Below are 22,104 nucleotides of genomic sequence, written 5' to 3' on the forward strand. Positions count from 1 at the left end.
CTTGAGAGCTTTGGACTGACAAGTAACTTGAGCAAATAAAGCCGTTTTTACGAACCCTCGCTACTATGCCACTCTCGCTACTATGCCACTCTTGCTCGGTCCCGGTAGGTGGCATAGTAGCGAGATTTGACTGTAGTGGAAATCCTTATGGCTGGTGCAAGGAACTAGGTTCAGTAGCTAGTTGGTGACCACCAGGGTCTGTGCGAGACGTGCGTGGGCTCACGGTACTGTGTGTTGACACTGGGTGACGGCCGGACACTTCACAATCCTCGTGGGTGAGTGCGTGATCTCTTGGCGGTTTTACAATATTTTGTTCTCATTCGTGGGGGCATTAACTAGCCAGCGAGGGCTGCACACATATGTGTGTCTGTGAGTCTTGCTCTGTGTTACAGTTAAAACTGTATCTGCTAGTCTAAGAGAGGGGCTGTATCAGAGTATACCAAGTTTGTTAATTTAAGGTTATGTTTGTCGGGTCGTACATTGGGCGCGAAACATTTTTGCTTGTTGAATTTTAGAAAAGAGAGCCCAATAGGACTGTATTAGGACATTGCAATAGGTGTGTCCTGAAGAGGGAAGTTTTTTGTTTTATTATGAAGCCACCTAGTGACAGATATTTTTTTGCTTTCTCCACAGGCTTTTTATCTTTATCATTTTCATGTTCAACTTCATCGTATTCTTTGGGTGATCTTGTCCTTGTCCTTCTATTATTGTTGCATTTCTTCAAGTTCAAAGTTCGTACTCAAGGGCGAACCCACACACACTTACACACACAAACACAAACAAACAAATGCAAAGATATTGAAAGTTTGCTATATTGTTTTCATTTTATTATTCAGAGTAAACTGAAAAAGACATTAGATTTCGTCCAAGGTGCTGCTGCTGTAAGTATTGACTGTTGAAGTGTAAGTCGCTGTACATCCAGACCAATGATGTGTCTGTGAGATTTTACTTTGCAAATAAACTATTCTTTTACGTTTGAGATGCTGATCTTGTCCTTATTTGTGATGTTCGTGGACGAATAGCGACTTTAACTTGCGTTGGTGTTCTGTGGTTTCATTCTCTGAAGGTGAACGATTGACTTGAGATAATACGCAATAATTCAAAGTAGTTTTTTTTTTCTTCTCGGTTGGTCAATCTAAGTCATCAGTCTGGAACTATCAGTATATATGCAAAACTTCCCAGCATGCAGCCGCATGGACATATCGGTATCCTTGGCAAGCCGTCCGTCAGAGGTCAGAGGTTACTAAGCGAGTTGAGTTCCAGGCCCGATGGAGCACACCTGCCACGGCACTTGCAGATCCTCGAGTTCAGCATCGTCGAACGACTGATCGAGAAGTTCGACTGTTAGGCCCTCTGTCGTGGCTAATACGTAAACAAGGCTACCTACACTTCCAGCTTCACGATCTCTGTATGGGAGGGAACCGTACTGAGGATACCTTGGACCATAGGACTTGTCGTACAGCGAGCCGTAACCCGACTGAGAATATTTCAGCCGTTGTTCGACTTCGAATTTATACCTAAAACCAGAAATACCATACAGAACCTTAGGCACTGTCTGGCCGAAGTCTGAGTTAAAGGTGATGACACTGCGTCTATCAGTCTTAGTCAGGGTAGTCACGCCGGTTTCGCCTGAAAGAGAAAACACGGGGCAAGATAGTCACGTGATGCAACACGTCAGCAGACAATCCAAACACTTACCTACATATTCTTATAATAATCAACTTTTAAAGGAAACTTTTGTCGAAAGACATGAAACGCCTGATTTAGTTTTGTAAGTAGCGAACTGTAGTTGAAATTTACAATGTTTACTCACATATTCTGGACTTCTTAAAGGTGAGGACAGCATTCAGCGACCCAACAACATCCTTGATGTCGTTACCCAGCAATGTGAAAGAGTTTTTGACGATCTGTGATTAAATGTAAACTATTTTATTTATCTCGTGGATAAAAATAGGGAAAAAACAAGATTTGTCTGTAGGGATGAGACTGTAGGATTACGTTTAGGAAACTACAGATTGTTCTTATACAAAGATAAAAAGTTGATGACAAGACCATGGGAGGCGAGTTAAAAAAAATTGGATCATTCTCACTAAAATCAGCATTTCTCATCTTCTATGTATCTCACAAAATGATAAATACCTGCACACAAACCCACGCACCTCCTCCCGCACACACTCATACACACGTTCACACGCATGCACAAAGATTGTGTCAGGTCACGTGACGTCCCACGTACAATCAGCAGTTGGGTCTGCACGTTCTGAGCGGCCGACAGAAGCCTGGCGATGGCGCCCACTTGATTGGAGTCGATGTACTGCTGTTTGGCCAGAGCGATGTCCAGCTCCTTGATGTCCTTAGTGTTCTCTGTATTCAGAGCCTCCACCTTGTCCATCGTGGCTTCCAGATCACTCAGGCGCTTTTCAAGAATGTCCAGCTGCAAATACCACACGGAATGAATGTGTTTGTATGCGTGCATTCAACGCCTTGAAACTTCCTACATAATGTTAACACAGTCAACTCCACTTTATTATTTGTGATAATGACCACCATAGCAACAACCACACGTTCCATTCTCTCCGACACGCACCTTCTTTTCCAGATCGTCCAGCTGACTGTCCTGCAAGATGTTCTTCTCCTCCAAGCCCGGCAGGTCCACGACCGTCAGCTGCGTTATCTGCTTCGTCTGCAAACTTCCTTGGGAGTCCAGGTTAGCCAAACTCTGGGCAGCTAAATCCAGTTGTGAATACAGGCCTGCAAGAAAGCAAAAGACGATTAACGCTTGTTCTCCATTGGTTTCTGTGTACACGCCCACACATGGCATAACTGTCAACGTCTTGAATGCTCCTGAGGTCATGTACACACCATGGTAAGTCAGTGTAAAAGCGGAGACCAAATATCAACCTGGCAATCTTATGATTTCACATTCAATGACAGATGTGAGAGTGGAGAACTGACCAAACACTGGGAACTAAAGGACTCGTTATAAAGGAAGCGCACAAGGATGTAGAGCATGACTCACTGTCAGCGGCGGCAAACAGTCTGTCCACTACATCATTCTCAGCTTCGTCCTCGAATCGTGATGGCGACTTGGCAGCATAAGGCAGCTGTTCGTAAGGCTGCTTGTTGTAGCTGTTCACACACCACAATGAACTACTCAAACACTTGCACATCTTAAACAGCTAAGTCACGCACACAACTGCAGGAAAACGGATTGACACGTGCGCTTACATACATCTACATACCTCAACCGCTCACCTTTACTATTCTGGTGTGTAACTTTAAGCTTCTAAAAGTAATTTTAACTAAAGAGATATCTAACAGTGCATGAAGTATATAATTATTTTGTCACCCCGACATAAAAAGTAAAATTTCTTAGGTTCAAATCTCGTACTCACAGTTCATAATTACTATAAGAACAAAGCGCATTTGTGCCAACCAACCAACCTTATCGTCAACGAATAACCGCAGTAAATAATATTTACAGTAAGACTTTTTATTCGATGGTTAACACATGTCTGAAGTATCATATTTACTTGTACAACTGATTCTAAGTATAAACAAATCATCATACCCATCCCGTTGATATCCATTGTAAGAACCATCTTGGTATTGCGAGTTGTAGAGAGGGGGGTAGGGGCGCGCAGCAGGTCCTGAGAGTGTCTTGTAAGGTTCCGGCTTATAAGGGATGGGCTTGGTTGTTGTCGCTGGTGGCGGTGGTGGTGGCGGCGGTGGTCGGTTGAATGATGCTGGCGGTGACTGATAAGGGGGCACATGTCGTACAGCGGAGACCATGGTCGCCAGGACAAGACTGACGACGACAGTGATGATGGACGCCATTGTGACAGACAACTCTCTCTGTAGGGTCAGGAAGCAACAGGATCTGAACTGCAGCCGCTGACACGACTCGGAAGAAGAAGTAGAGGTGGTTATATACCCACAATGGAGCCATAAAACAGCGATTTTTAGGGGAAGGGGAAACGAAACTTTGTAAAAAAAAAAGACCCCCGAATGTTTTACCTTTATTTTGTGTTCGGACTACATGGTAGATCAAAGGTTTGATTGATGTTATCAGCGTCCTTTAACGTTGTTCGCATGTTATTTGCATTAACTTGTCTGTCGCTGCTACTAAGCGTACAGTCTGGATCACATCTTTATGTTAATGAGGGTCTTTCGTTGAGATGAATATCTTGTGGCAAAATCCGATCAGCATTTAGCAGTTTTTTCAGTGCCTCGTGCAAATCAGAAAAGAGGGTCGAGCTTATGTATGTACATGACTACAAGAGACAAATAAGAAAGGAGCTTAAACTTTACCAGCGAAAAAAGGTACCCAAAGAACCCAAAGGTATTTTGGAACATTCTAGAGAAGTACAATAGTCATTAAAGAAAGCATGAAATACAATATCCTGCAATAAATTCTTAGAACATTTTAAGGAGATAAAATATTTCTGTAATGATACAGTTGAGACCGAATGAATTTTTAAAATTCTTACAACCAAAGACTCTGACTCCATTCACAGCCCTCTTTAACCTCATTCTGGCAACATGTGATGCCATCACAGAATGGACAACAGGTATTATAACACCAGTTTTTTTAAGAACAAAGGAAAACAAAGTGATCCATATAACTACTTTGTCATCACAGTTCTTAGCTGCTTTGATAAACGTTTCACAAGTGCCGTTAATGAATGCTTAAAACACCATTTGGAAGAAAAAAATCTCCTTGGGCAGGAACAACCAGACTTTTGACAAGGTTTAGCCACCCTTGACCACCTATTCCTTCTGCAAAGCATTCTTGAAATCTTACTAAGTAAAAAGAACCGTATCTTCTGCACATTTGTAGATTATCAAAAAGCTTTGAAGAAAATAGATAAAACCTGTCTGTGGAAAAAATTATTAGATTATAGGGTTAGGGGGAGATTCATAAATATAATCAAAGATGTATACACAAAAGCAAAATCCTGTGTTGATCCATTAAAACCAGTTACAGTTCTTTAAAACTAGTTATGGTGTCAGGCAAGGGGAGCACCTATCTCCTGTACTGTTTACACTTTATCTCAATGACCTGAAAACACATCTCTTAGCAGACTCTGTAAGTGGTTTCCCAGAATTAGCCAGACTGTCACCAAATAACCTTATCCCTCATGAAAGTGATATGCTCCTTAAATTATTTATATTACTTTATGCAGATTTTATTATTTATATGCAGATTACTGTATGTCATTTTCTATGAAACACCAGAAAACCTACAGAATGATTTAAAAAGTAGTGTGACAAGTGGAACCTGACAACCCAGACAAAACTTAAATACTTGTAGTGTTATTTTCTAGAGGTAAGAAACCAACATTTACATATTATGAGGAGAAACTTTAAATAGTAGACTTTTTTCCTATCTTGAACTGAAATTGAATTATAATAACAAATTTCTTGTAGCATAAAAAGATTTATATGACATAGTCTCAAGAGCCATGTTTGCCCTACTAAAAAAAATGTAAATAGTCACAACTACCACTAGATATACAACTTGATATGTTCGACAGAATTATCCTTCCTATACTTGCTTACATTGAAATATAGGCAACGGGAATTAGTCATATTTGTGATAAACTACAGCAAAACTTTTACAAAACGATCCTCAAAGTAAGAAAGTCCATCCTATCTTGTATAGTGCTTTGAGAGTGTGGTCGCTTCCCTGTCATAAATATTTAAGCATTGTAATATATTCTTGAACTTACATGAAACAAATATCCTTAAGGCTAGCTATATCAGCACTGTCAAGACAACACTGCAAGATCTTTGTCTAAGTGGAATATGAATAAGCCAGAATAACATAAACGTATCATGTGATTGGCTCAAGAAAAAAGTAGATAGGTCTCTTCAGGACCAGCATATCCAGAACTGGATAGGAGAACTAGACTCCAAACAAATATATTTAAATTATAGAATGTTTTAAAAGTACTTTCTTACTAGAACCCTACTTAAAAATACTTCAAACCCAAGGGTTAGTTGGCCTTGGGGGAGGGATTTCTTGACCGTCTACCTTGACATCGAGCTACTGCATTTCTAAACACAGGAAAAATGATGATGATGATTGATGATGATGATTGATGATTATGATGATGATGACCACTACCAAAGGCAAGCTCAAAGCGTTTAAAATAAATACGCAGACATCTAGATATGTTTGATGTAGGCATCATGTATGTATTTACTAAGTCACTCTCATTCTCTTTCTCTCACACCCACACAGAGTGTAGAGAAAACTGGGGAACGTGAAGAAAACCACCGACTGTTACATCTACCGCAGGTTTCGCATCTGTTATTTTTAAAAGAACGCTTGCAGCATTTGATGGTATCTACATAATTACACAGGAAATGTCACAAAACTGATCACTGTTTGATCTCGACGCACACTTAATATTCTGCACACAATTAAACCAGCATTTCTTCTCACTCTTTGTCCATCTGTTTTTCTCTTTCACTCTCACAGAGAGAGTACTTTTGTAAACATTTCAGGGTGACTAAACTAATGGAACATTGTGTCGTGGAGTGGTAGGCATGAGATGAATGAATATATCTTATTTTAGGTATTATACATTTTCTTTGTTCTGACTTCGATAGCTAAAAGTTAAGCTGTATTTCCCCGTACTTTGAAAGTCGTGTAACCATCAAATAAACAGTTCGGCTCTCTCTCTCTCAATGGCGGGGGAAGAGAGCGAGAATTATTGCGCATGATAAATCTTTGTTAATCTTTTGAAGAAATTTTGTGTCGAAACTAACATTTGAACATCACTTTAAATTATCCCAGGCATTAGGAGAACAGAAAATGTCTACATCCCAATTCTCGATCTCCATTGCTAATACTTTATGCTGCCAGTCATAGTCTCTCTCTCTCAAGTATTACAACCAATAATGTACATATCACACTGCCATTAAAAATAGGGCAGTGTGGCTTCAATTATTTACATAAATAGTTACATAAATGCAGACTTTCCTATATGGGAGCAAGCAATATGGAAATATTCATTCGATGTCGTGAGGCTGACTTGCTGATGGAGAATCAGACAGCTGAGATTAGGAACAAGCACAATGCTTTGTTGCTGATTTGTCTGACATGACTTTTGTCTGTCGTTAGCCTCTTATCACTCTTGAACCTATGAAGTTGACCAACTACTTGTTTTAGCAAGTCGTCTGTCGCGGGACACGTGCTGGCTCTCAACGGTCCCGAGTTCAGATCTAACAGGTCGGAAAGACATTAATGTGTCGTCAATAGGAACGCAAAATATATCAACAGAGACTCGGGTCAACGGAGTTGAAATCGCTAGAAGACTGCTGGTATCGATGGAGTCACAATGCAGAGTAAAACTGCGTGAAAATTGTTAAAGCAAAGTGCTGACTGTGTGATCTTCAAAAGAAACCGTTATGCAGAAAAGACCGGAAGTCTATGAAAAATCAGAAAGTCGCAGAAGAAAACCAAAGTTACTATTGCTGCTATTACTATTTGTAGAACTTCTCCAGGAGGAAATTCGTGGTGAGGCCATACATACATCGCGCCTTCTTTAGTTCTGATATCTCACAGATGGAATAAAAGCTGAGCGAGACCACACAGGTGTCCATAGCTTAGGAGAGACGGTTGGTTTTCACTAGTATAACTGTCTTTATACACCTTCGCTGAACGCTTTGTGACTTAAGAAATGTTTTAATAACCCTTTTACCAAGCACTAAACAGTAATCCAGTAGCGACATTTTAATGTTGGTTTGAAATTTCGCCATCTGAATAAAATAATATTATGGTCTGGGAAGATCGAAATTGGCTTGGGGTGGCTTCCCTTTACTCCGCGGCCGTCCGAGTAGTCTACCTTGAAAGACAGAAAGTAATATGGAGTCTACGATGGAGTCGATATCAACAGAAGAGAAACATGCGTCAAACCAGAAAGATGAAGAGGGCAATGATGGGCAAAATGGCAAGAAGAAAAAGATGCGAATCCCAGGAATCGTATACATGAGTCGTGTACCTCAGTATATGAGCGTAAAAAAAGTTCGCGAAGTGCTTGGGGACCACGGGGAGTTGGGAAACGTGTTTCTTCAGCCAGACGGTAAATATCAGTAGGCTACATACCATGAAAAATGAAACTATTAATCAAATTACGAAAGATGAAGTTTAAAAAATCTGATAATTATTAGATCGATAATAAGAGCTGTGTAAGAGATCTCATATAGCATTCATAATCTAAGATGTAACAATAATACAGTGAATTTATATAGGGACATATCCAGGTCTCATAAAATAAGCTGATATCAGATCTGATAATCATGCTAAATTGCAGATAAAGCTCCATTCAGCAAGAAAGGTCGGCTTTTTACTGAAGGCTGGGTGGAATTTGCTGATAAGGTGGTAGCCAAGCAAGTTGCCCTTACATTGAACAACACACAGGTTAGTGTTACATGAGCAGTCATAGTTTCATCAAATTGTTTACAGTGGGTAATCATAAAATAAGTGAATTATAAAAGCGCTGTTTCAAGTCCCCACTCATGTACCTCATAGAAATTTTCGCAATGCATTGATAGGAAACATTTTATTATTATGTCACACAGCTGTTCATTTATTGTAGGCTTCATAGCTTTATGATTTGTCCCATGGTCCTTGTTTTCAGGCTTGCTCAGGCCAGTGCCAGTAGAATTGTCTGCTCACCCAGCAGGATTGAATGGGGGAAAGGGGTGTTGATGGGGAGGGGATTCCCCATGTTTTACCCTAAACAAACTGAGCCCCTTAAAGTTCACTTCCCTTGTTGAAGTTGTTTATAAGTGAAATGTATGTGGTAACGCACACAGTTACAACATGCATACAAGTGCATCATACATCCACATTTTTTCCATGTCACTAAGCATCTGGATTGAAATCTCTTGTGCAGGTTGGAGGAAAACGGAGTTACCCTTGGTATGCCGACATCTGGAATATAAAATATCTTCCAAAATTTCAATGGGCTCACCTAAATGAACGTCTTGCTTATGAGAGGGCTGTTCATGAACAGCGGCTTCGAACAGAAATTTCACAGGTAAATCAGTAGGCAAAAACAGTAACCCCTATTAAGAGTGAGAGTTTATGGAAAGGCATTGTGTTTCTTGTTGAACTGAATTGATGTAGACAGATCGGTGGGTTCTAATTTTGGAAAGAGTTCACTTACAGAAAATATTAATCACATATGTTTCTGTTTGTTAAATTCTTATTTAAAACTTTTGCTTTCCTGTTAACAGGCAAAAAGAGAAGCTAACTTCCACATCCAGAATTTTGAGAAAAGCAGGAAGTTAAAAGACATGAATGAAAGGAAACGCAAGAAAGGAGAGGAGATGTTGGAAACAAAAGCATACAATGTGAAGCAGAGAGATACTGAAGATGAAATACTTTCAAAACAAAAGAAGATAACATCAAGCCAGACTAAACCTTCGAGGGGAGGAACAAAGAAAAGTGTACACAGACCAGATGGTCAGCATGCTGTTGGTGCTTTGTCCCTTGCAGCCAACAAAACTTTGTTACATAAATTGTTTGGTGGAGGAAGTTGAGACTGACAATTCAAGATGAGTGGTGTACATGTTCTAGAGTTCGATATCTTTGACAGTAACATCCTCAACTTTTTTCTGCAGTATAAACAAACTTGAAGTCTTCTTTTGTCTTCATCTGTGTGTACACAAGCATTAGTGTATACAAGTGCACCAGCATGCTTGCTTGCGTGCACACACACACACATCAAACTCATAAGCATACGAAGGAATCAGTACTAGCTTAAACAAACATATTTTTTATTCTTAAAGGGGCCAAAGGCAAAAGGTTTTACAACTTTGGGAGCTGTGTACACCCAAGGTGATAGGCATTTATTTTGGTGGATGGTTATCCTAGATGTTTTGACTACAGCAAATAGAAATGAAAGACAAGACTGCTACCTGATCCTTTTAAAAACAAAATCGTTCTCATTGTTATTATCTTTTCAACACTCTTAACTGAGCAAATGGTGTGAAGCCATGGACATTAAGTGTAAAGCTCACAACTAAAAAGCTTGGCCTCACACAATTGAAAGCAGTCTTCTTGAGCCAGCTCTAATTTTAAAACTTGACGCCATGTGCTACACTTTCTTCTACAAAAGTAACAACACATATCCAAATCCATAAGAAGTTTAAGATCCCATCATATTGGTATTTACCTGAAGAATATAAAAATGGCCAAAAAAAAAAAAAAAACAGTTTTTGTATACCTTATATTTGTATGAACATAATAATTCCTTGCTTGCTATATTTTTAAAAATTAAGTTTACTCTTTGTGAACCTAGCAGATATTTTACTTATCAAAGAACAGTAAAATGAATTGAAAAGTGTAACAATTTAAATAAATATTGAAGACTTTAAATAATTATAGAAGAAAATGTTATTTTATTATTGAAAACAAAGCCAAATTCAGTTTAGTTGTGACATAATGACAGAAGAGCAATTATTTAAGTTAACTAGAAATTGTAATCAATAGATTATCATAGCAAACATTTTAAGTAGCTCCACGCTGCATCTTCTGGCCTTTAAACCATCACGTGATCTATGCAAGCTGTAGTAATACGTGAATTTTAAAATTCAGGAAGTTTCCTTCACACGTAAAGTTTTGATTTATCTAATGCATACATCTCATTCATCCTTTTTAGAAGGGAGGAAATTATAAGAGGAGGCTAGGATGGGTTTAGAAAATGCAGAATTTTATTTTCAGAATAAGCATACTCAGCAAAATCACTGTGTACGCATGAATGTAGATTGCACATTTATATAAGGTTCTTATAATGATGAGTCAAAGATTTAAAATTTTCTGAAAGATTGTCATGTATGTAAATTACTAATCGCTAGTGACATACCATTTTAGACCACTTACTTCAAAGTAATATTCTTAATTGAATGTAGTTTAAGAACCTGGAATAATTCCCAAATTTCATATCACTTGTACTTTAGATTGGAAAGTTAATATCATTGACATAGTATTGAGGTCTATTTATAATTAGTGATTATGGCAAGATGGGTTTGTATTTAACATGGTTGGCTATTTTAGAATTAAATAAGCACAATACTTGATGTAAAAAAAATAAAACACTCTAACAATAAACTGGCAATATTTTTTGCAAAAAGCTAGATGTACAGGTTGTAAAATCTGCAAAACAAGAGTGATGAAAAAGGCAACAAAAAGCATAATACTGTGCATCGGAAAATGTGCATTCAATAACATGTATTTCAAAATGTTCGGAATACTTTCATTTGCTTGAATGCTTAAAAATGTTAAGTACTTTTGTATAACCTTGGAAAGTCCTTGAGCAAATGATCTATCGGGACACTATGCATTGCAACAATCAGCACCAAATGAAAAAATTTCACATCTGAATATTGCAGTGCCTGCTGACACAATAAAATCATAAAAAACAGAAAAGAAATACTGCATGAAGTGAAAAAACAACTTTCATCTCTCTACCCTTGCTTAAAATGTACAACTACACATAAATACAGAAAGACCATAGTATAAACTGCTACTGCAACCACAAAATATCAAACACAATGGGGTGGGGTGGGAGGATTGGTGTTTTACTCCCTGCCAGCAACTAAGGAAATTACACAGTGAGGCAGCCAGCCTGTAAAAAGACACCACATGCAGAGAAAGAACAGCACGTCCAAGACGAGAGCTGAACCCAGGACAACCAACCTTCACTGTATAGGTGACAGTTGCGCCACCAGACCACCCCAAGCACACACTGAGGATCAACACATACCACAGAAACTAGCAAGCAGCAGACAAAAGATCAAGCTGCACTGAAGTACACTCCCTCTGAAGCCTCTTAAGGCAATAAAAATGAGATGAAGATTATGTCTATGAAAATGTTTTGTGAAATCTTTTCCACTATTTTATTAATAGTTAAATCAATACCGGTCAACTTTCTTGCATCAAAATCAAATTTTTCACGCCACCTTAACAGCAAATGTTAGCATATATGAATAAATGTGTAAGTGTAAATAAGTGCTTATTCCCCTATGAATAAGTGCAAGTGTTTATGTTTCATAACACACCCATTCAACTGCACATCAATGCATCCACACACATGTACTTCTGACATTAAGAGACCCCTTAAGGATTCAAACATGCTCATAAAATACTGGCACTGTTTAAAAAGCAATGCATCAGCAGGAATAGCACAAATGTGTACAACATAATAACAAAGAGTCAAAATCACAGAGGGGAAATGAAATTCCTAAGATGACTAGATCAATTCAATTCATAATTTCAAAGATTCTTTTGAAAAAAATGCATAATGAAACTCACATACTTTTGTGAGTAACATGATAGATAAATCCCACAAGACTTCCAGGGTAGTATTAATAATATATGTAGAATTACCTATAAATTTGGGTTGTTTCTTTTTCCACAAAATTGATCCTCTCCTGCCTTTATAAGTTGTAGATGTGAACAGCAGTAGTTCACCTTTTTATTCAGGACATGCTCCTTGAATATAATTAGAAATCCTCCTTTATGTTCTTTTATAATGTATTTTACAAGGAGCACTTTGATATCACTATACAGCAAGTTCTCCACCATCCAGGAAATAAATGTAAGGTATAGCTGAAAGTCCCACTAAAACATTTCATCATCTATTAAAGTTTCATAATTATGCAACAACTTTTTGCTGTCTGTGCAATAAAGTTTTATCATTATGCAATGATTTTTGCCATTAACATGCTATAAACATTAACACTACTTAATCCTTAAGTCATCATCTTCTCAAAACTATTTTCACACCTTCAGCAGTCAAAAAGGCGAATCATATTCTTAAATAATTAACTATCAGTCTTAGATTTTAGCCTTTGTCATTCACATTAAACAGTACTTAGTTAAAAGCAGTCCAAAAATAATCAATGTTACATTAAATGTAACCAAATGAAAAATGTATCTTATGAAAGCAAACGTATGTCTCATGCTAACCATCAGATACAAAATCAACACATCAATAATCATTTGGCAAGGGGAAAATGAGACTGCATTTAGAAAAGCCAAACACACCAAGACAATACAAACTTTAAAATTTCACACAAAATGCATCAAGTTTGTCACAAAAAAAGAATGAGATCAACAACACCTTTAAAAAAAAGGCATAAAAAGGGATGCCTTTTGTTACAAAATAAGAATACAAAACACAAAACTTGCACAACTCCAGGAAACTGAAAAAACATTTCCCTATAATGAATTAAAGTTAAAATAGTGACTCCAAATAAAAGATAGATTGACCAAAAGGATATTTGTAAAACCAGTATAAGATTATAAAAAAAAGTTTCAGTACATTTCTGTTAACCACACATACCGAGAAAGCATTAAGCAGTCCTCATCAACCTTATCACTCGGGAATTTCGGTCCTTCACTTTTACAACAGCATTCAGTTCGTTCTTCTTTCAAATAAGTGAAAGAAATCTAATAAAGATAAAGACACTTTAAGACTGAAGAACAGAAACGAACTTGATACCATATCTGACTCGCCCCTCACTCGTACAGTCGGTACAACCAATCTCTTGCTTCTATGCCACACCATTTGGGATCTTCTAGAAGCACATGAGTATTCTCTGAAATGACTCCCCCCCCCCCCCTCCCAAGACATCCATCACTTTATCAAAGCAAGGAAGTGAAAGATTTTCAGCAACAACAAAAAATTGATATCGGCAAATGTCATGAAAACAGACAGCATATGTCTACAAAATGTCCTTGACTCTACAGAATTAGGTTTGAAATAAATAGTGGCTAGCCTTTTACTGCATTACAGTAAGCTTTCCTACATGAGAAAATTTACCTTTACCCAGATGCATACCCAACCCCTATCTCTCTCACACACCCAAACAAACATGTGCATCTATGCATGTGTATGAGACAAAAGACTTAGCAAACACGTTTGCAGCATATCCAATAAGAACGTAGTAAATTACTTCATAGTATATAATATTCATATACCAGATACCAGACTTCAAAACTTTTGATCTCCCTTCCACAGATTAATTAAGGCTTTGTGTACATTAATTCTGCTCTGCAAGTTATAAGATAATTACTTGTGAACACTGCAGTGAACAATGATCACTGAAGAGAAAGAAAAAAGTGACGACCACAAATTTTTTCCCTTCCCAACAAACTGTCCACAATTATAACCAGCAGACTGGTTGGCTCAATTCTAAAATTCTAAATTTTAATGTCAAACTTAAGCCCTTAGGCAGAATTTTGCTCACTTACCTATATGATATTCATAATTTGAGTGGTTTAAGGGGACCAGCAGAGACACAGATCTTTTAACACTCTGCCTGAGCAGGTCAGAAAAGTTAGGCAAGATTCTATGACCTCAAGCTAATAAGATCATAAAATTAAATCATTCTGCTGCAACATAAGCAGAATTCTCTCTGTAAATAACAAACTAAACCCAGCATATCTGCAGTAATGGAAGAAAATCTAAACAAGTGAACTATGTTAAAGTGAATACAGCTAAGCACCAAGTTTCTGGAACAAGAGATTACACTGAAAACCAGAACATTATACCACAACCATTTTTGGTGATGTATCATCATGATGATGATGATGTAGTGCAAGCAACACTAGGCATTCTGCAAGACAAATCTGTTGCAATGTTTTGAGTCTCTAGATTCTGTAACAATAAACATGAAGACCTTCTTATGAAAACATAAAAATTTGCTGCATTTTATATTCCTGTAACACCATTCACAATTATGTTCTCTGGGGTTTTTTTCAGTCTTAATGGCATATGTTCCAACAACATAGTCACAATGTTCCCATTTGTCTTGAGGTTTTGTATGAAACCACTGAGTACTTTCACATTGGCGAGTTCAGGTTTATCTGCCCCTCAGTCTTCAAGCACTTGCCACTTTAATGCAGCGAATAAATAAAATAAAAAAAATCATCCAAGTCCATCCATTTTTTACCTTCTATCTGCTTTTCTCCTTAACATACATATTGTACAGTTTTACAAACATTTTCATGTGAATGAATAATTGTACAAACTTCCTCAAACAAAGGACAGTCTTCAAGTAACAGCCTAATACTATAATCACTGCAAGCATGGAAAACTATGTGCTAGCCTCAGCTTTGAATGTTCCCGTCAAGCACCGATGAATAAATTAAAACAGTTGATATAAATGCTTTTTATATATTTATAAGCATTTACCAAAGAGATGCAAACCTATGGCACATATGATGAAAGACAAAAAATAAATAAAAACCAGGGTCAGTCAATCAGAAAAAACTCTTCATCTAGGTATGTTCCCTTTTGTGTTTGGTCATTATCCCGATGTGAGAACTGGTCCATTGGAAATGTTTCTGAACGACTGGTAGGTGGTCTGAAAACAAACAATAAAAAAAATTATTACTTTACTTTCTTTGACCATCTACTTGTTATACTAGTATAAATCAATGTTTATAATCAATTACAGCACAGCAGAATTAGCGCCTTTGTTGAGTGCTGCTCCCTGGGTATGATCGTGGTCCATGTCATTGTGGCCAGAGTAAATAATGATTTCTCCTGATTTTAGTCTTGTCTGGCCACTTCCATTCCCCCTGATTTCGCATAACCCAGAAACCCTGATATTGTATTTTCTCATTTCACTTGCCACTTCAGCTGGCTTGCACTTTCGTAGAGGGTTCTGATGTTCCAGGTCCCTATCCTGGTTTTTCCCTGATCGTCAGAACATGAGTCGGTGAGCCAGCTTCCCTAAGGCTTTCACCAGAAAGCATCATAAGCTCTTCTAGAGAGGAATTTTCCCAACCAGGCCCCTGTTGTGGTACTGTTGCAGTTTCTGTAACAGCTTTTTTTTTTTTTTTAACATAAGCGGGTTGTTAGCCCAAAGCAAAACCCACAACCTGGAGGACCAGGTGCAACATTTTAGTCTGGCCTCTACCCTGACAGACTTGTTTGGCTTGGTTAGACCTGCCAGGAGCACAAGGGTCCTGCCAAAATAGCTCTGTGGATTGATGAGGCACTCAAGCCACCACACCACTACAAGGTAAGTTGCATCAATTGGTGGTGGCTTTGATTTACATATGCAATAATTATTATTAAGGCATACAGCAGTTAGCGTATAACAGTTAGATGAGTACTAGTCACAAAAGCAAACATTTCTAGGAACTGCTATAAGGAAAACAAAACATGGTGGTGGGTGCAGGGAAGAGCACTGAAATGTGTTTAGAGAGAAAGATCAAAATGATTCAAATGTTATACAGCTGCTATATATTTACTGACAGATGTACAGTTTTTGACACATTCAGGATGTTAGGTTTTGCATTCCTATTTTGAAGAGATATCATGGAAGTAACAGATAAATAACAAATTAAAATGCTTAGGAGCAAAACCGCTCATAGCCAAATGAATTACTGCCTCTGGTCAGCAGGGTTAGTGATCCTGGTTGTTAGGAACTCAACTGTACCCAGGTGCATCCATCCTCTACCACTTTGTAAGGCTCTCTAAAACAAACTCTACAATCTTTTCACTCCACCACACCCCCACCCACCCCCACCCACCCCATGGAGATGCAGAGAAAGTTGATAAGGCATCTGCATCAGGTTAAAAGAAAGAGTATTTACAAGGCAAACAGCTGACAAGAAAAGACTAAAAGCATGCTCTTAACCTAAGTGGCTGGCAGATATGCTAAAGTATCTAAAATGCAGACTAGTAACACACTTCAAGAAGAAGACCATCATTATTGTGCTACCTTACTTGTGAGGTGGTGGTGTACGACTAGGCCAGTAGATGTGCTGATCCCCAAAGCTGAATGTTTCATCACCAAGAAGAGTCTGGGCCCATGATTTATTATTGTAGGGTGCTTGTGTTCCCCCAAGCTCTGCAGGTAAAGCCTCCTTGCGGACTTGTTGATGAAGGGTTGTTAGATTGATGCCATGCATGATGATCTAAATAATAAAAAACAGCAGTGGTGTAATACCTCTTGGAAACTGCTTATCTTCCTCAAGAGCTTCATGTACATTACCATAAACATCACGCCTTGTGGATTTTTTTTATTATTGCCCACAAGTCTAACTCTACTGTGTATAAAATAACATATTCATGTTATGTTCTACATATATATATTTAACATTCTGAGCATAATCCTTCCAAAAGGATAATCAGCACAAAGAGTGAAAAATAAATCATCTTACAGAAGTATTGAAAGCTATGAGACTTGCTGGTTAGCCTGTTCAAATTTGGAGAAGAAGGTTGCTAGCACAAGGATGCCTGGCATGAGACTGAAAAGCACTTTCTGCCCAAAGAACTGCTAGGGTACCTGCTATGTTAGTTAAGGTACAAGGTGGTGAGGGAAGAGGATAATTCAAAAACTAGCAAAGCTGCCATTTAAACGAAATAATCACACCTAAGTCACTAGCCTCAACATTCCTATTTTACCAGTGGAGAGAAGAATAGCTATCAATCCAGCAATAAAAATAATGTGGCAAAGGAAATTCAAAAATGATGGTAAAGGAACTAGATAACAGGTGACTAACAAAGCAATACTTGAAAAATCAAAGAGATAAGAATAATAATAATAATAAATGTATATAGCACATAATTAAATCATGCTAATGAAGGAGTGTACTTTCAGCACTTAAGACAAGTAGGAGGCATGGATAGAACATAAAGGATGGAAGGAGAAAGAATTATGTGGACACATTATCAAAGAGAAACAGAAGACACGAAAAGGAATCAGGGTACAAACAGTAAGGATAAATAAATAAGATTAAGAAATACACAAAAGTATATCTACGGCATAACGAATACAGATAAATATTAAAAGAAAAATCCCAGGTTAGAAAAAAGAAACAGTGCAATGTAACAGTTTGGCAACCATTACTGGATGCCACCTCTGCAGACTTGGAAGGTCTTCTGGACCCAGCAGAAAGAAGAAAAAAACAAATGAAAAGGGGATCCACCTACAGTAACCAACACCTGTGGCATAGCAGCAACCATCTCCCCACACTTGCTCTACTCCCTTAACCCCTCACCCCTTTTATTCTTTCCCCCCATATACCCTAGGTCCCCATTCCCCTGTATACCCCAGGTCACCATTCCCCCATAGTCTAACAGCCTTGACAAGAAGATAAATATGAGAGTACAGCAATGGTTGTCCACTTACAGTTTGTCCACTTACAGTTTGCTGGCCTTACAGCATCTTGGGGAAGAGTGGGGGGGGATTAACTGATTAGAAGAAAATGCAATCACTAACATTTCACACACAATAACTGAAAGGTTATATGAGTACTTACACCTTTTAATAGCTAGTAGGTTGTAGTACCTTTACTTTTTCAAATGGAAAGATACAAATCAAAACAAGAAATATAAACCTTGTTGCGATTTTTTTCTTTCAAAAAGGGTCTCAGCATTTTAAAGATGGCCTCAATATACCACGGCTGGTTGACAAAATGAATAGCAGTAAACCTTGCAGGAAAGCAGTCCTGAAATAAATGTATACCAGCTCAGTTAAAAAAAATTGTTCTTAAAACTTTGAGTACATTTCTTCAAAAGAAAAAAACTTGAATTTTCTAAATACAAAAAAAGCAGTAAATGACATAACCACCCTACTGAGGATATGATTTATTACAGGTTTGCAAAACCTAACCTCTAAAACTTCTTCTGTAAGTTTTATTTTTCAACAGTGTTATTTTGTAGTAAACATTCAATGAGAAGGGAAAGATGTTTGGTACTGGACCACAAAAAGTAACTGGAAAAGTGAACTTCTACAAAACCCTTGTACCACACTGTCTCTGAAGCTCACAAAATTCATAAACAGAAAAAGTCATATACTTTTTGCAGAATGTTTGTTCAGCGTTCAGCTCTATGACTTTGCTTAAACTGTCTCCAAACACGACAATAAATTTTTCAATTCTCCACATAGAAGCAATAGTTAATGCTTTCTAAAAATTTTAGAGGCTTTTGTGATATTGAATGCAGAGTAGTCAGAATTTTTTTAATTACCTGAAGAAAAATATACGCAACCATTCACAGCTATGCATACACACTAATACACCTAGATTCCTTACCTGTAAACCTTCAATCATGAGTTTTAAAATTCGAGGGTTCAGCCATGATGACTGCTTGAAAGTGAATTCACTCCAATCAACAATCACAAGAAATCCATTGATCTGTGTTGACTCATCGTCAATAAGTTTCTCGAGTGTCAGCAAAATTGCACGATATATTGCTGCCAGTCCATAGCGAGTATTGTCCCAGTTTGCAGAATACAAGACAATAATTCGACGTCCTCGATGATCTGTTCCTGGTAAAACACCAGGCAAACCATCTAAAAGAGCATCTTTGATTCCTGGCTCTGAAGCCTGAAATTTTTTGAAGAGATTCTTGTTTGTTTGACGATATTCAAAATAACGTGCAAAAAGTCGAAATGCCTCCTCAGAATTAAACTTACGAGCTCGAAGAAAACGCAGTAGGAAAGCATCATCAGAGCGCAAGAATTCTGCACAAACATTTTTTTTAAATATATAAAAACATGTACATCAAATGTTGTTGAAAGATGTTGAAATGTTAAGGCCTAAAATGGCTATTTAAAATGAGATGCATACATGCTAAATAAAGCTTAAAAAGATTTCGTGTATCTCAAACAAATCATGAAAAAGAAGATTTAGAAGAATTCATGTTGTATTTTTTTCCTGAGTATCTCCTCACTCAAACTGTGCTCATGAGGCCAGTGAAGAGTCATAAAATCATGTCTTTCAAGTACTATGAGTATGAGATGATGAAAATAACAAATGAAATTACAAATTTAAATAATAAAGCATGCAGCCATAAACAGTCCTATGGCTAGCTATGCCTTTACATTTTACACCAAAAAAATGAAACATAGTAAAAATGTTTACCACTTAAACAGAGAAAAGGCTTTTTTAAATCCAAGGAACATACTTTTAAAACAATAGAAATAAAACATTGTATCAGACTTCAATATTAAGATGGCTTATATTAAGGAAGCCAACATACAAATAGTATGTTGCACATAAAAGTGAAGCACGTTTTAAACATGTCCATTAGTGGGTTTACAGATGGTTTTCTTTCACTGACATCAATAGGTTAAAATTGTATACTTCAATATTTATACAAAATAAAACATGATATGCAATACAATTAGCCTTGGGTCTTTACTTCATCATATTGACAGATATTGTATCAGTGAACGAAAGATGGTATGTTGACTTCCTAGCAATAGAATGCCAAAAATACACAGGGTCTCCTGGTGAAGGACATGGATTCCATATGCTTTCTATGGGACCTATATGTTTTTGGCATTCTGTGCTGCTATGGCTTTAATTAAAAGTTAGAGCCAGTGTGTCAATATTACAATGGAATATCAACAAAAGGAGATATTCACTTACCAATGTCTGGTCTTGAAGCCATCTGAGATCGAACTGCTGCTAGTGCAGCAGGCATGTTTTCAGGAATTTCATTCAGTTCTGCTCGAGCTCTAGCAGCAAGTGGTTCTGCAATTCCCCAGCCATATTCTGCCATGGTCACTGGTGCCAAGATAGTAGGTGTATGTGTGCGTGCTTTCTTTGCACAGGCACACATACGCACACATGCACACACTCTCACACCCCTGTTTAGTTGCTGATATTGTAAGTCTGTTCACTCTCAGTTCATGAGGCTTTCTGCAACATATTTATAAGGACAATTAATCAAATAATTATCAAATGTGTTTTCCACATGATACCCATAATATAAATATGTTTACAATCTTTTGCTCCATAGTGAAAAGATTTAAAATGATATCAATATGAAAATACTGATAATAAAAATATTTTTAAGTTTAAAATATTAAAATGATAAACAAAGTTTGTTTTTAAGTTGCTGGCATCATGTAAACACAAATGAAGTAATGACAGTTGTAATATTAAATTGTGTTAGATCCAAACCAAAAAAAATTGCAATTTATCTAAAACAAACTTATTTAGAACTATTACTGTATGTATGCTGTATTCTGGCTGCTTTCTTCTGCTCTAATATGTAGTTATCTGGCTCGTGTTACTCAGAGTTGGGTGTTGTTAGAAATGCTGTATTAGCTCTTTGTCATGTTGCTGATGGTCTCGAGGTTGCAATATGCTGAAGTACGTATGTTTTAGATGTTTGCATCAAATGAAAGAAAATTTTTAATCTGCTAAACTCTAGTAATTTTATAAAACACGCTGTAATATTTCATTATTTTGCGAATGCAATCGAGAGAGGGAGTAAATGAAGAATTCGCATCTCATTATCAACAATGCGATAGGATAAAACTCTTTAAGCGAGTATACTGTAGAGATATGCATGACGAAATAACATGAAAAAAACAAATACCGCCTTCTGAATCAAACCCACATGCACAACTCATATACCTGTACGTGTAATATTCCTCCAGTAATGACTGCGAAAAAAACACCCTGCAAGTTCTTCGGCTCGAGCAGACACCTAAGGGAGGAAATGCAAATCGCAGAATTTTATATAAAGAATGTTTTCGAATAGCTAAAGAAATCCAATCACCCATTGAAATCAATATATTTGAGATATTTAAGAGACTTTAATGTATACTTATTAAAATTCTTGAATTATAGTTTCTTAATAAAGTCATTCAGATTTAAGCATAATGACAGATCCCACAGGATGAGTAGCGCATTGAGTTGTGTCCCGTTACGAGATTCGCTCCCTTGGGGTCCTACAGCAGATTGTTGTGTGCAGTGTACCTGGTCACACAGACTTGACAGATCATAGAACAGTGGTTCTTAACCTTTTTTGAGGTACCGAACCCACAAGTTTCATGTGCACATTCACCGAACCCTTCTTTAGTGTCATCACGAATTGCGGGTGTGTCTTGACCTCCGTGGCGGAGGCTCCGCCGAACCCCTGAGACCGACTCACCAAAAACGGGCAAACGGGTGTCAGTTTAAAAAAAACAATATATCATACAGATTTAAAGAAATCCCTTTCTTAAGCTTAATTAATTGTTCTCCTCGCTGCGTCCAAATAGCGGGGACCGTACCATATCTTTGATGCGTGCACCGGTTGGCCAACACTGGGACCAAGCTATAGA

General features: G+C 37.5%; 3 protein-coding genes across 4 annotated transcripts; 1 reads left to right on the forward strand and 2 right to left on the reverse strand.

The window, feature by feature from the left end:
• Positions 1-798: 798 nt before the first annotated feature.
• On the reverse strand, positions 799-3,920 carry LOC112562089. The gene is made up of 6 exons (XM_025235091.1): positions 3,572-3,920; positions 3,020-3,129; positions 2,588-2,751; positions 2,237-2,434; positions 1,814-1,907; positions 799-1,629 (listed from the first exon to the last, which is right to left on the reverse strand). The coding sequence occupies exons 1-6, from the start codon at positions 3,835-3,837 to the stop codon at positions 1,244-1,246; spliced, it is 1,218 nt and encodes a 405-aa protein (XP_025090876.1). The 5' UTR covers positions 3,838-3,920; the 3' UTR covers positions 799-1,243.
• A 3,899-nt stretch (positions 3,921-7,819) lies between these two features.
• Positions 7,820-9,660, forward strand: LOC112562093 (activator of basal transcription 1-like). The gene is made up of 4 exons (XM_025235095.1): positions 7,820-8,093; positions 8,325-8,431; positions 8,910-9,053; positions 9,253-9,660. The coding sequence occupies exons 1-4, from the start codon at positions 7,877-7,879 to the stop codon at positions 9,556-9,558; spliced, it is 774 nt and encodes a 257-aa protein (XP_025090880.1). The 5' UTR covers positions 7,820-7,876; the 3' UTR covers positions 9,559-9,660.
• Positions 9,661-9,774: 114 nt separating this feature from the next.
• On the reverse strand, positions 9,775-21,660 carry LOC112562092 (clavesin-2-like). Of its 2 annotated transcripts, XM_025235093.1 has the most exons (7): positions 21,606-21,622; positions 21,413-21,485; positions 20,417-20,689; positions 19,076-19,506; positions 18,380-18,490; positions 16,764-16,954; positions 9,775-15,390 (listed from the first exon to the last, which is right to left on the reverse strand). In XM_025235093.1, exons 3-7 carry the CDS (start codon positions 20,607-20,609, stop codon positions 15,279-15,281), a joined length of 1,038 nt encoding a protein of 345 aa, XP_025090878.1. In that variant the 5' UTR covers positions 20,610-20,689; positions 21,413-21,485; positions 21,606-21,622; the 3' UTR covers positions 9,775-15,278. The 2 variants fall into 2 exon arrangements, with proteins under 2 accessions (XP_025090878.1, XP_025090879.1); XM_025235094.1 differs by having other exon boundaries at positions 15,286-15,390; positions 16,759-16,954; positions 21,413-21,660.
• Positions 21,661-22,104: the final 444 nt, after the last annotated feature.

This window comes from Pomacea canaliculata, linkage group LG4 (genome assembly GCF_003073045.1).
Source record: "Pomacea canaliculata isolate SZHN2017 linkage group LG4, ASM307304v1, whole genome shotgun sequence".
In the NCBI taxonomy this organism is placed as follows: Eukaryota; Metazoa; Mollusca; class Gastropoda; order Architaenioglossa; family Ampullariidae; genus Pomacea; species Pomacea canaliculata.

Bases quoted from the DNA above. Each gene is read 5' to 3' on its own strand.
- LOC112562089 (XM_025235091.1), bottom strand. From the start codon at position 3,837: ATGGCGTCCATCATCACTGTCGTCGTCAGTCTTGTCCTGGCGACCATG. The intron at 3,130-3,571 runs GTATGATGATTT...GTGTGTGAACAG, and splicing joins AATGGATATCAACGGGATGG to CTACAACAAGCAGCCTTACG. The intron at 1,630-1,813 runs GTGAGTAAACAT...TTTCTCTTTCAG, and splicing joins CTTTAAGAAGTCCAGAATAT to GCGAAACCGGCGTGACTACC.
- LOC112562093 (XM_025235095.1), top strand. From the start codon at position 7,877: ATGGAGTCTACGATGGAGTCGATATCAACAGAAGAGAAACATGCGTCA. The intron at 8,432-8,909 runs GTTAGTGTTACA...TCTCTTGTGCAG, and splicing joins TTACATTGAACAACACACAG to GTTGGAGGAAAACGGAGTTA. The intron at 9,054-9,252 runs GTAAATCAGTAG...TCCTGTTAACAG, and splicing joins TTCGAACAGAAATTTCACAG to GCAAAAAGAGAAGCTAACTT.
- LOC112562092 (XM_025235093.1), bottom strand. From the start codon at position 20,609: ATGTGTGCCTGTGCAAAGAAAGCACGCACACATACACCTACTATCTTG. The intron at 18,491-19,075 runs GTAAGGAATCTA...CATTTATTTCAG, and splicing joins TCATGATTGAAGGTTTACAG to GACTGCTTTCCTGCAAGGTT. The intron at 15,391-16,763 runs GTAAGGTAGCAC...GTTTGTTTTCAG, and splicing joins CGTACACCACCACCTCACAA to ACCACCTACCAGTCGTTCAG.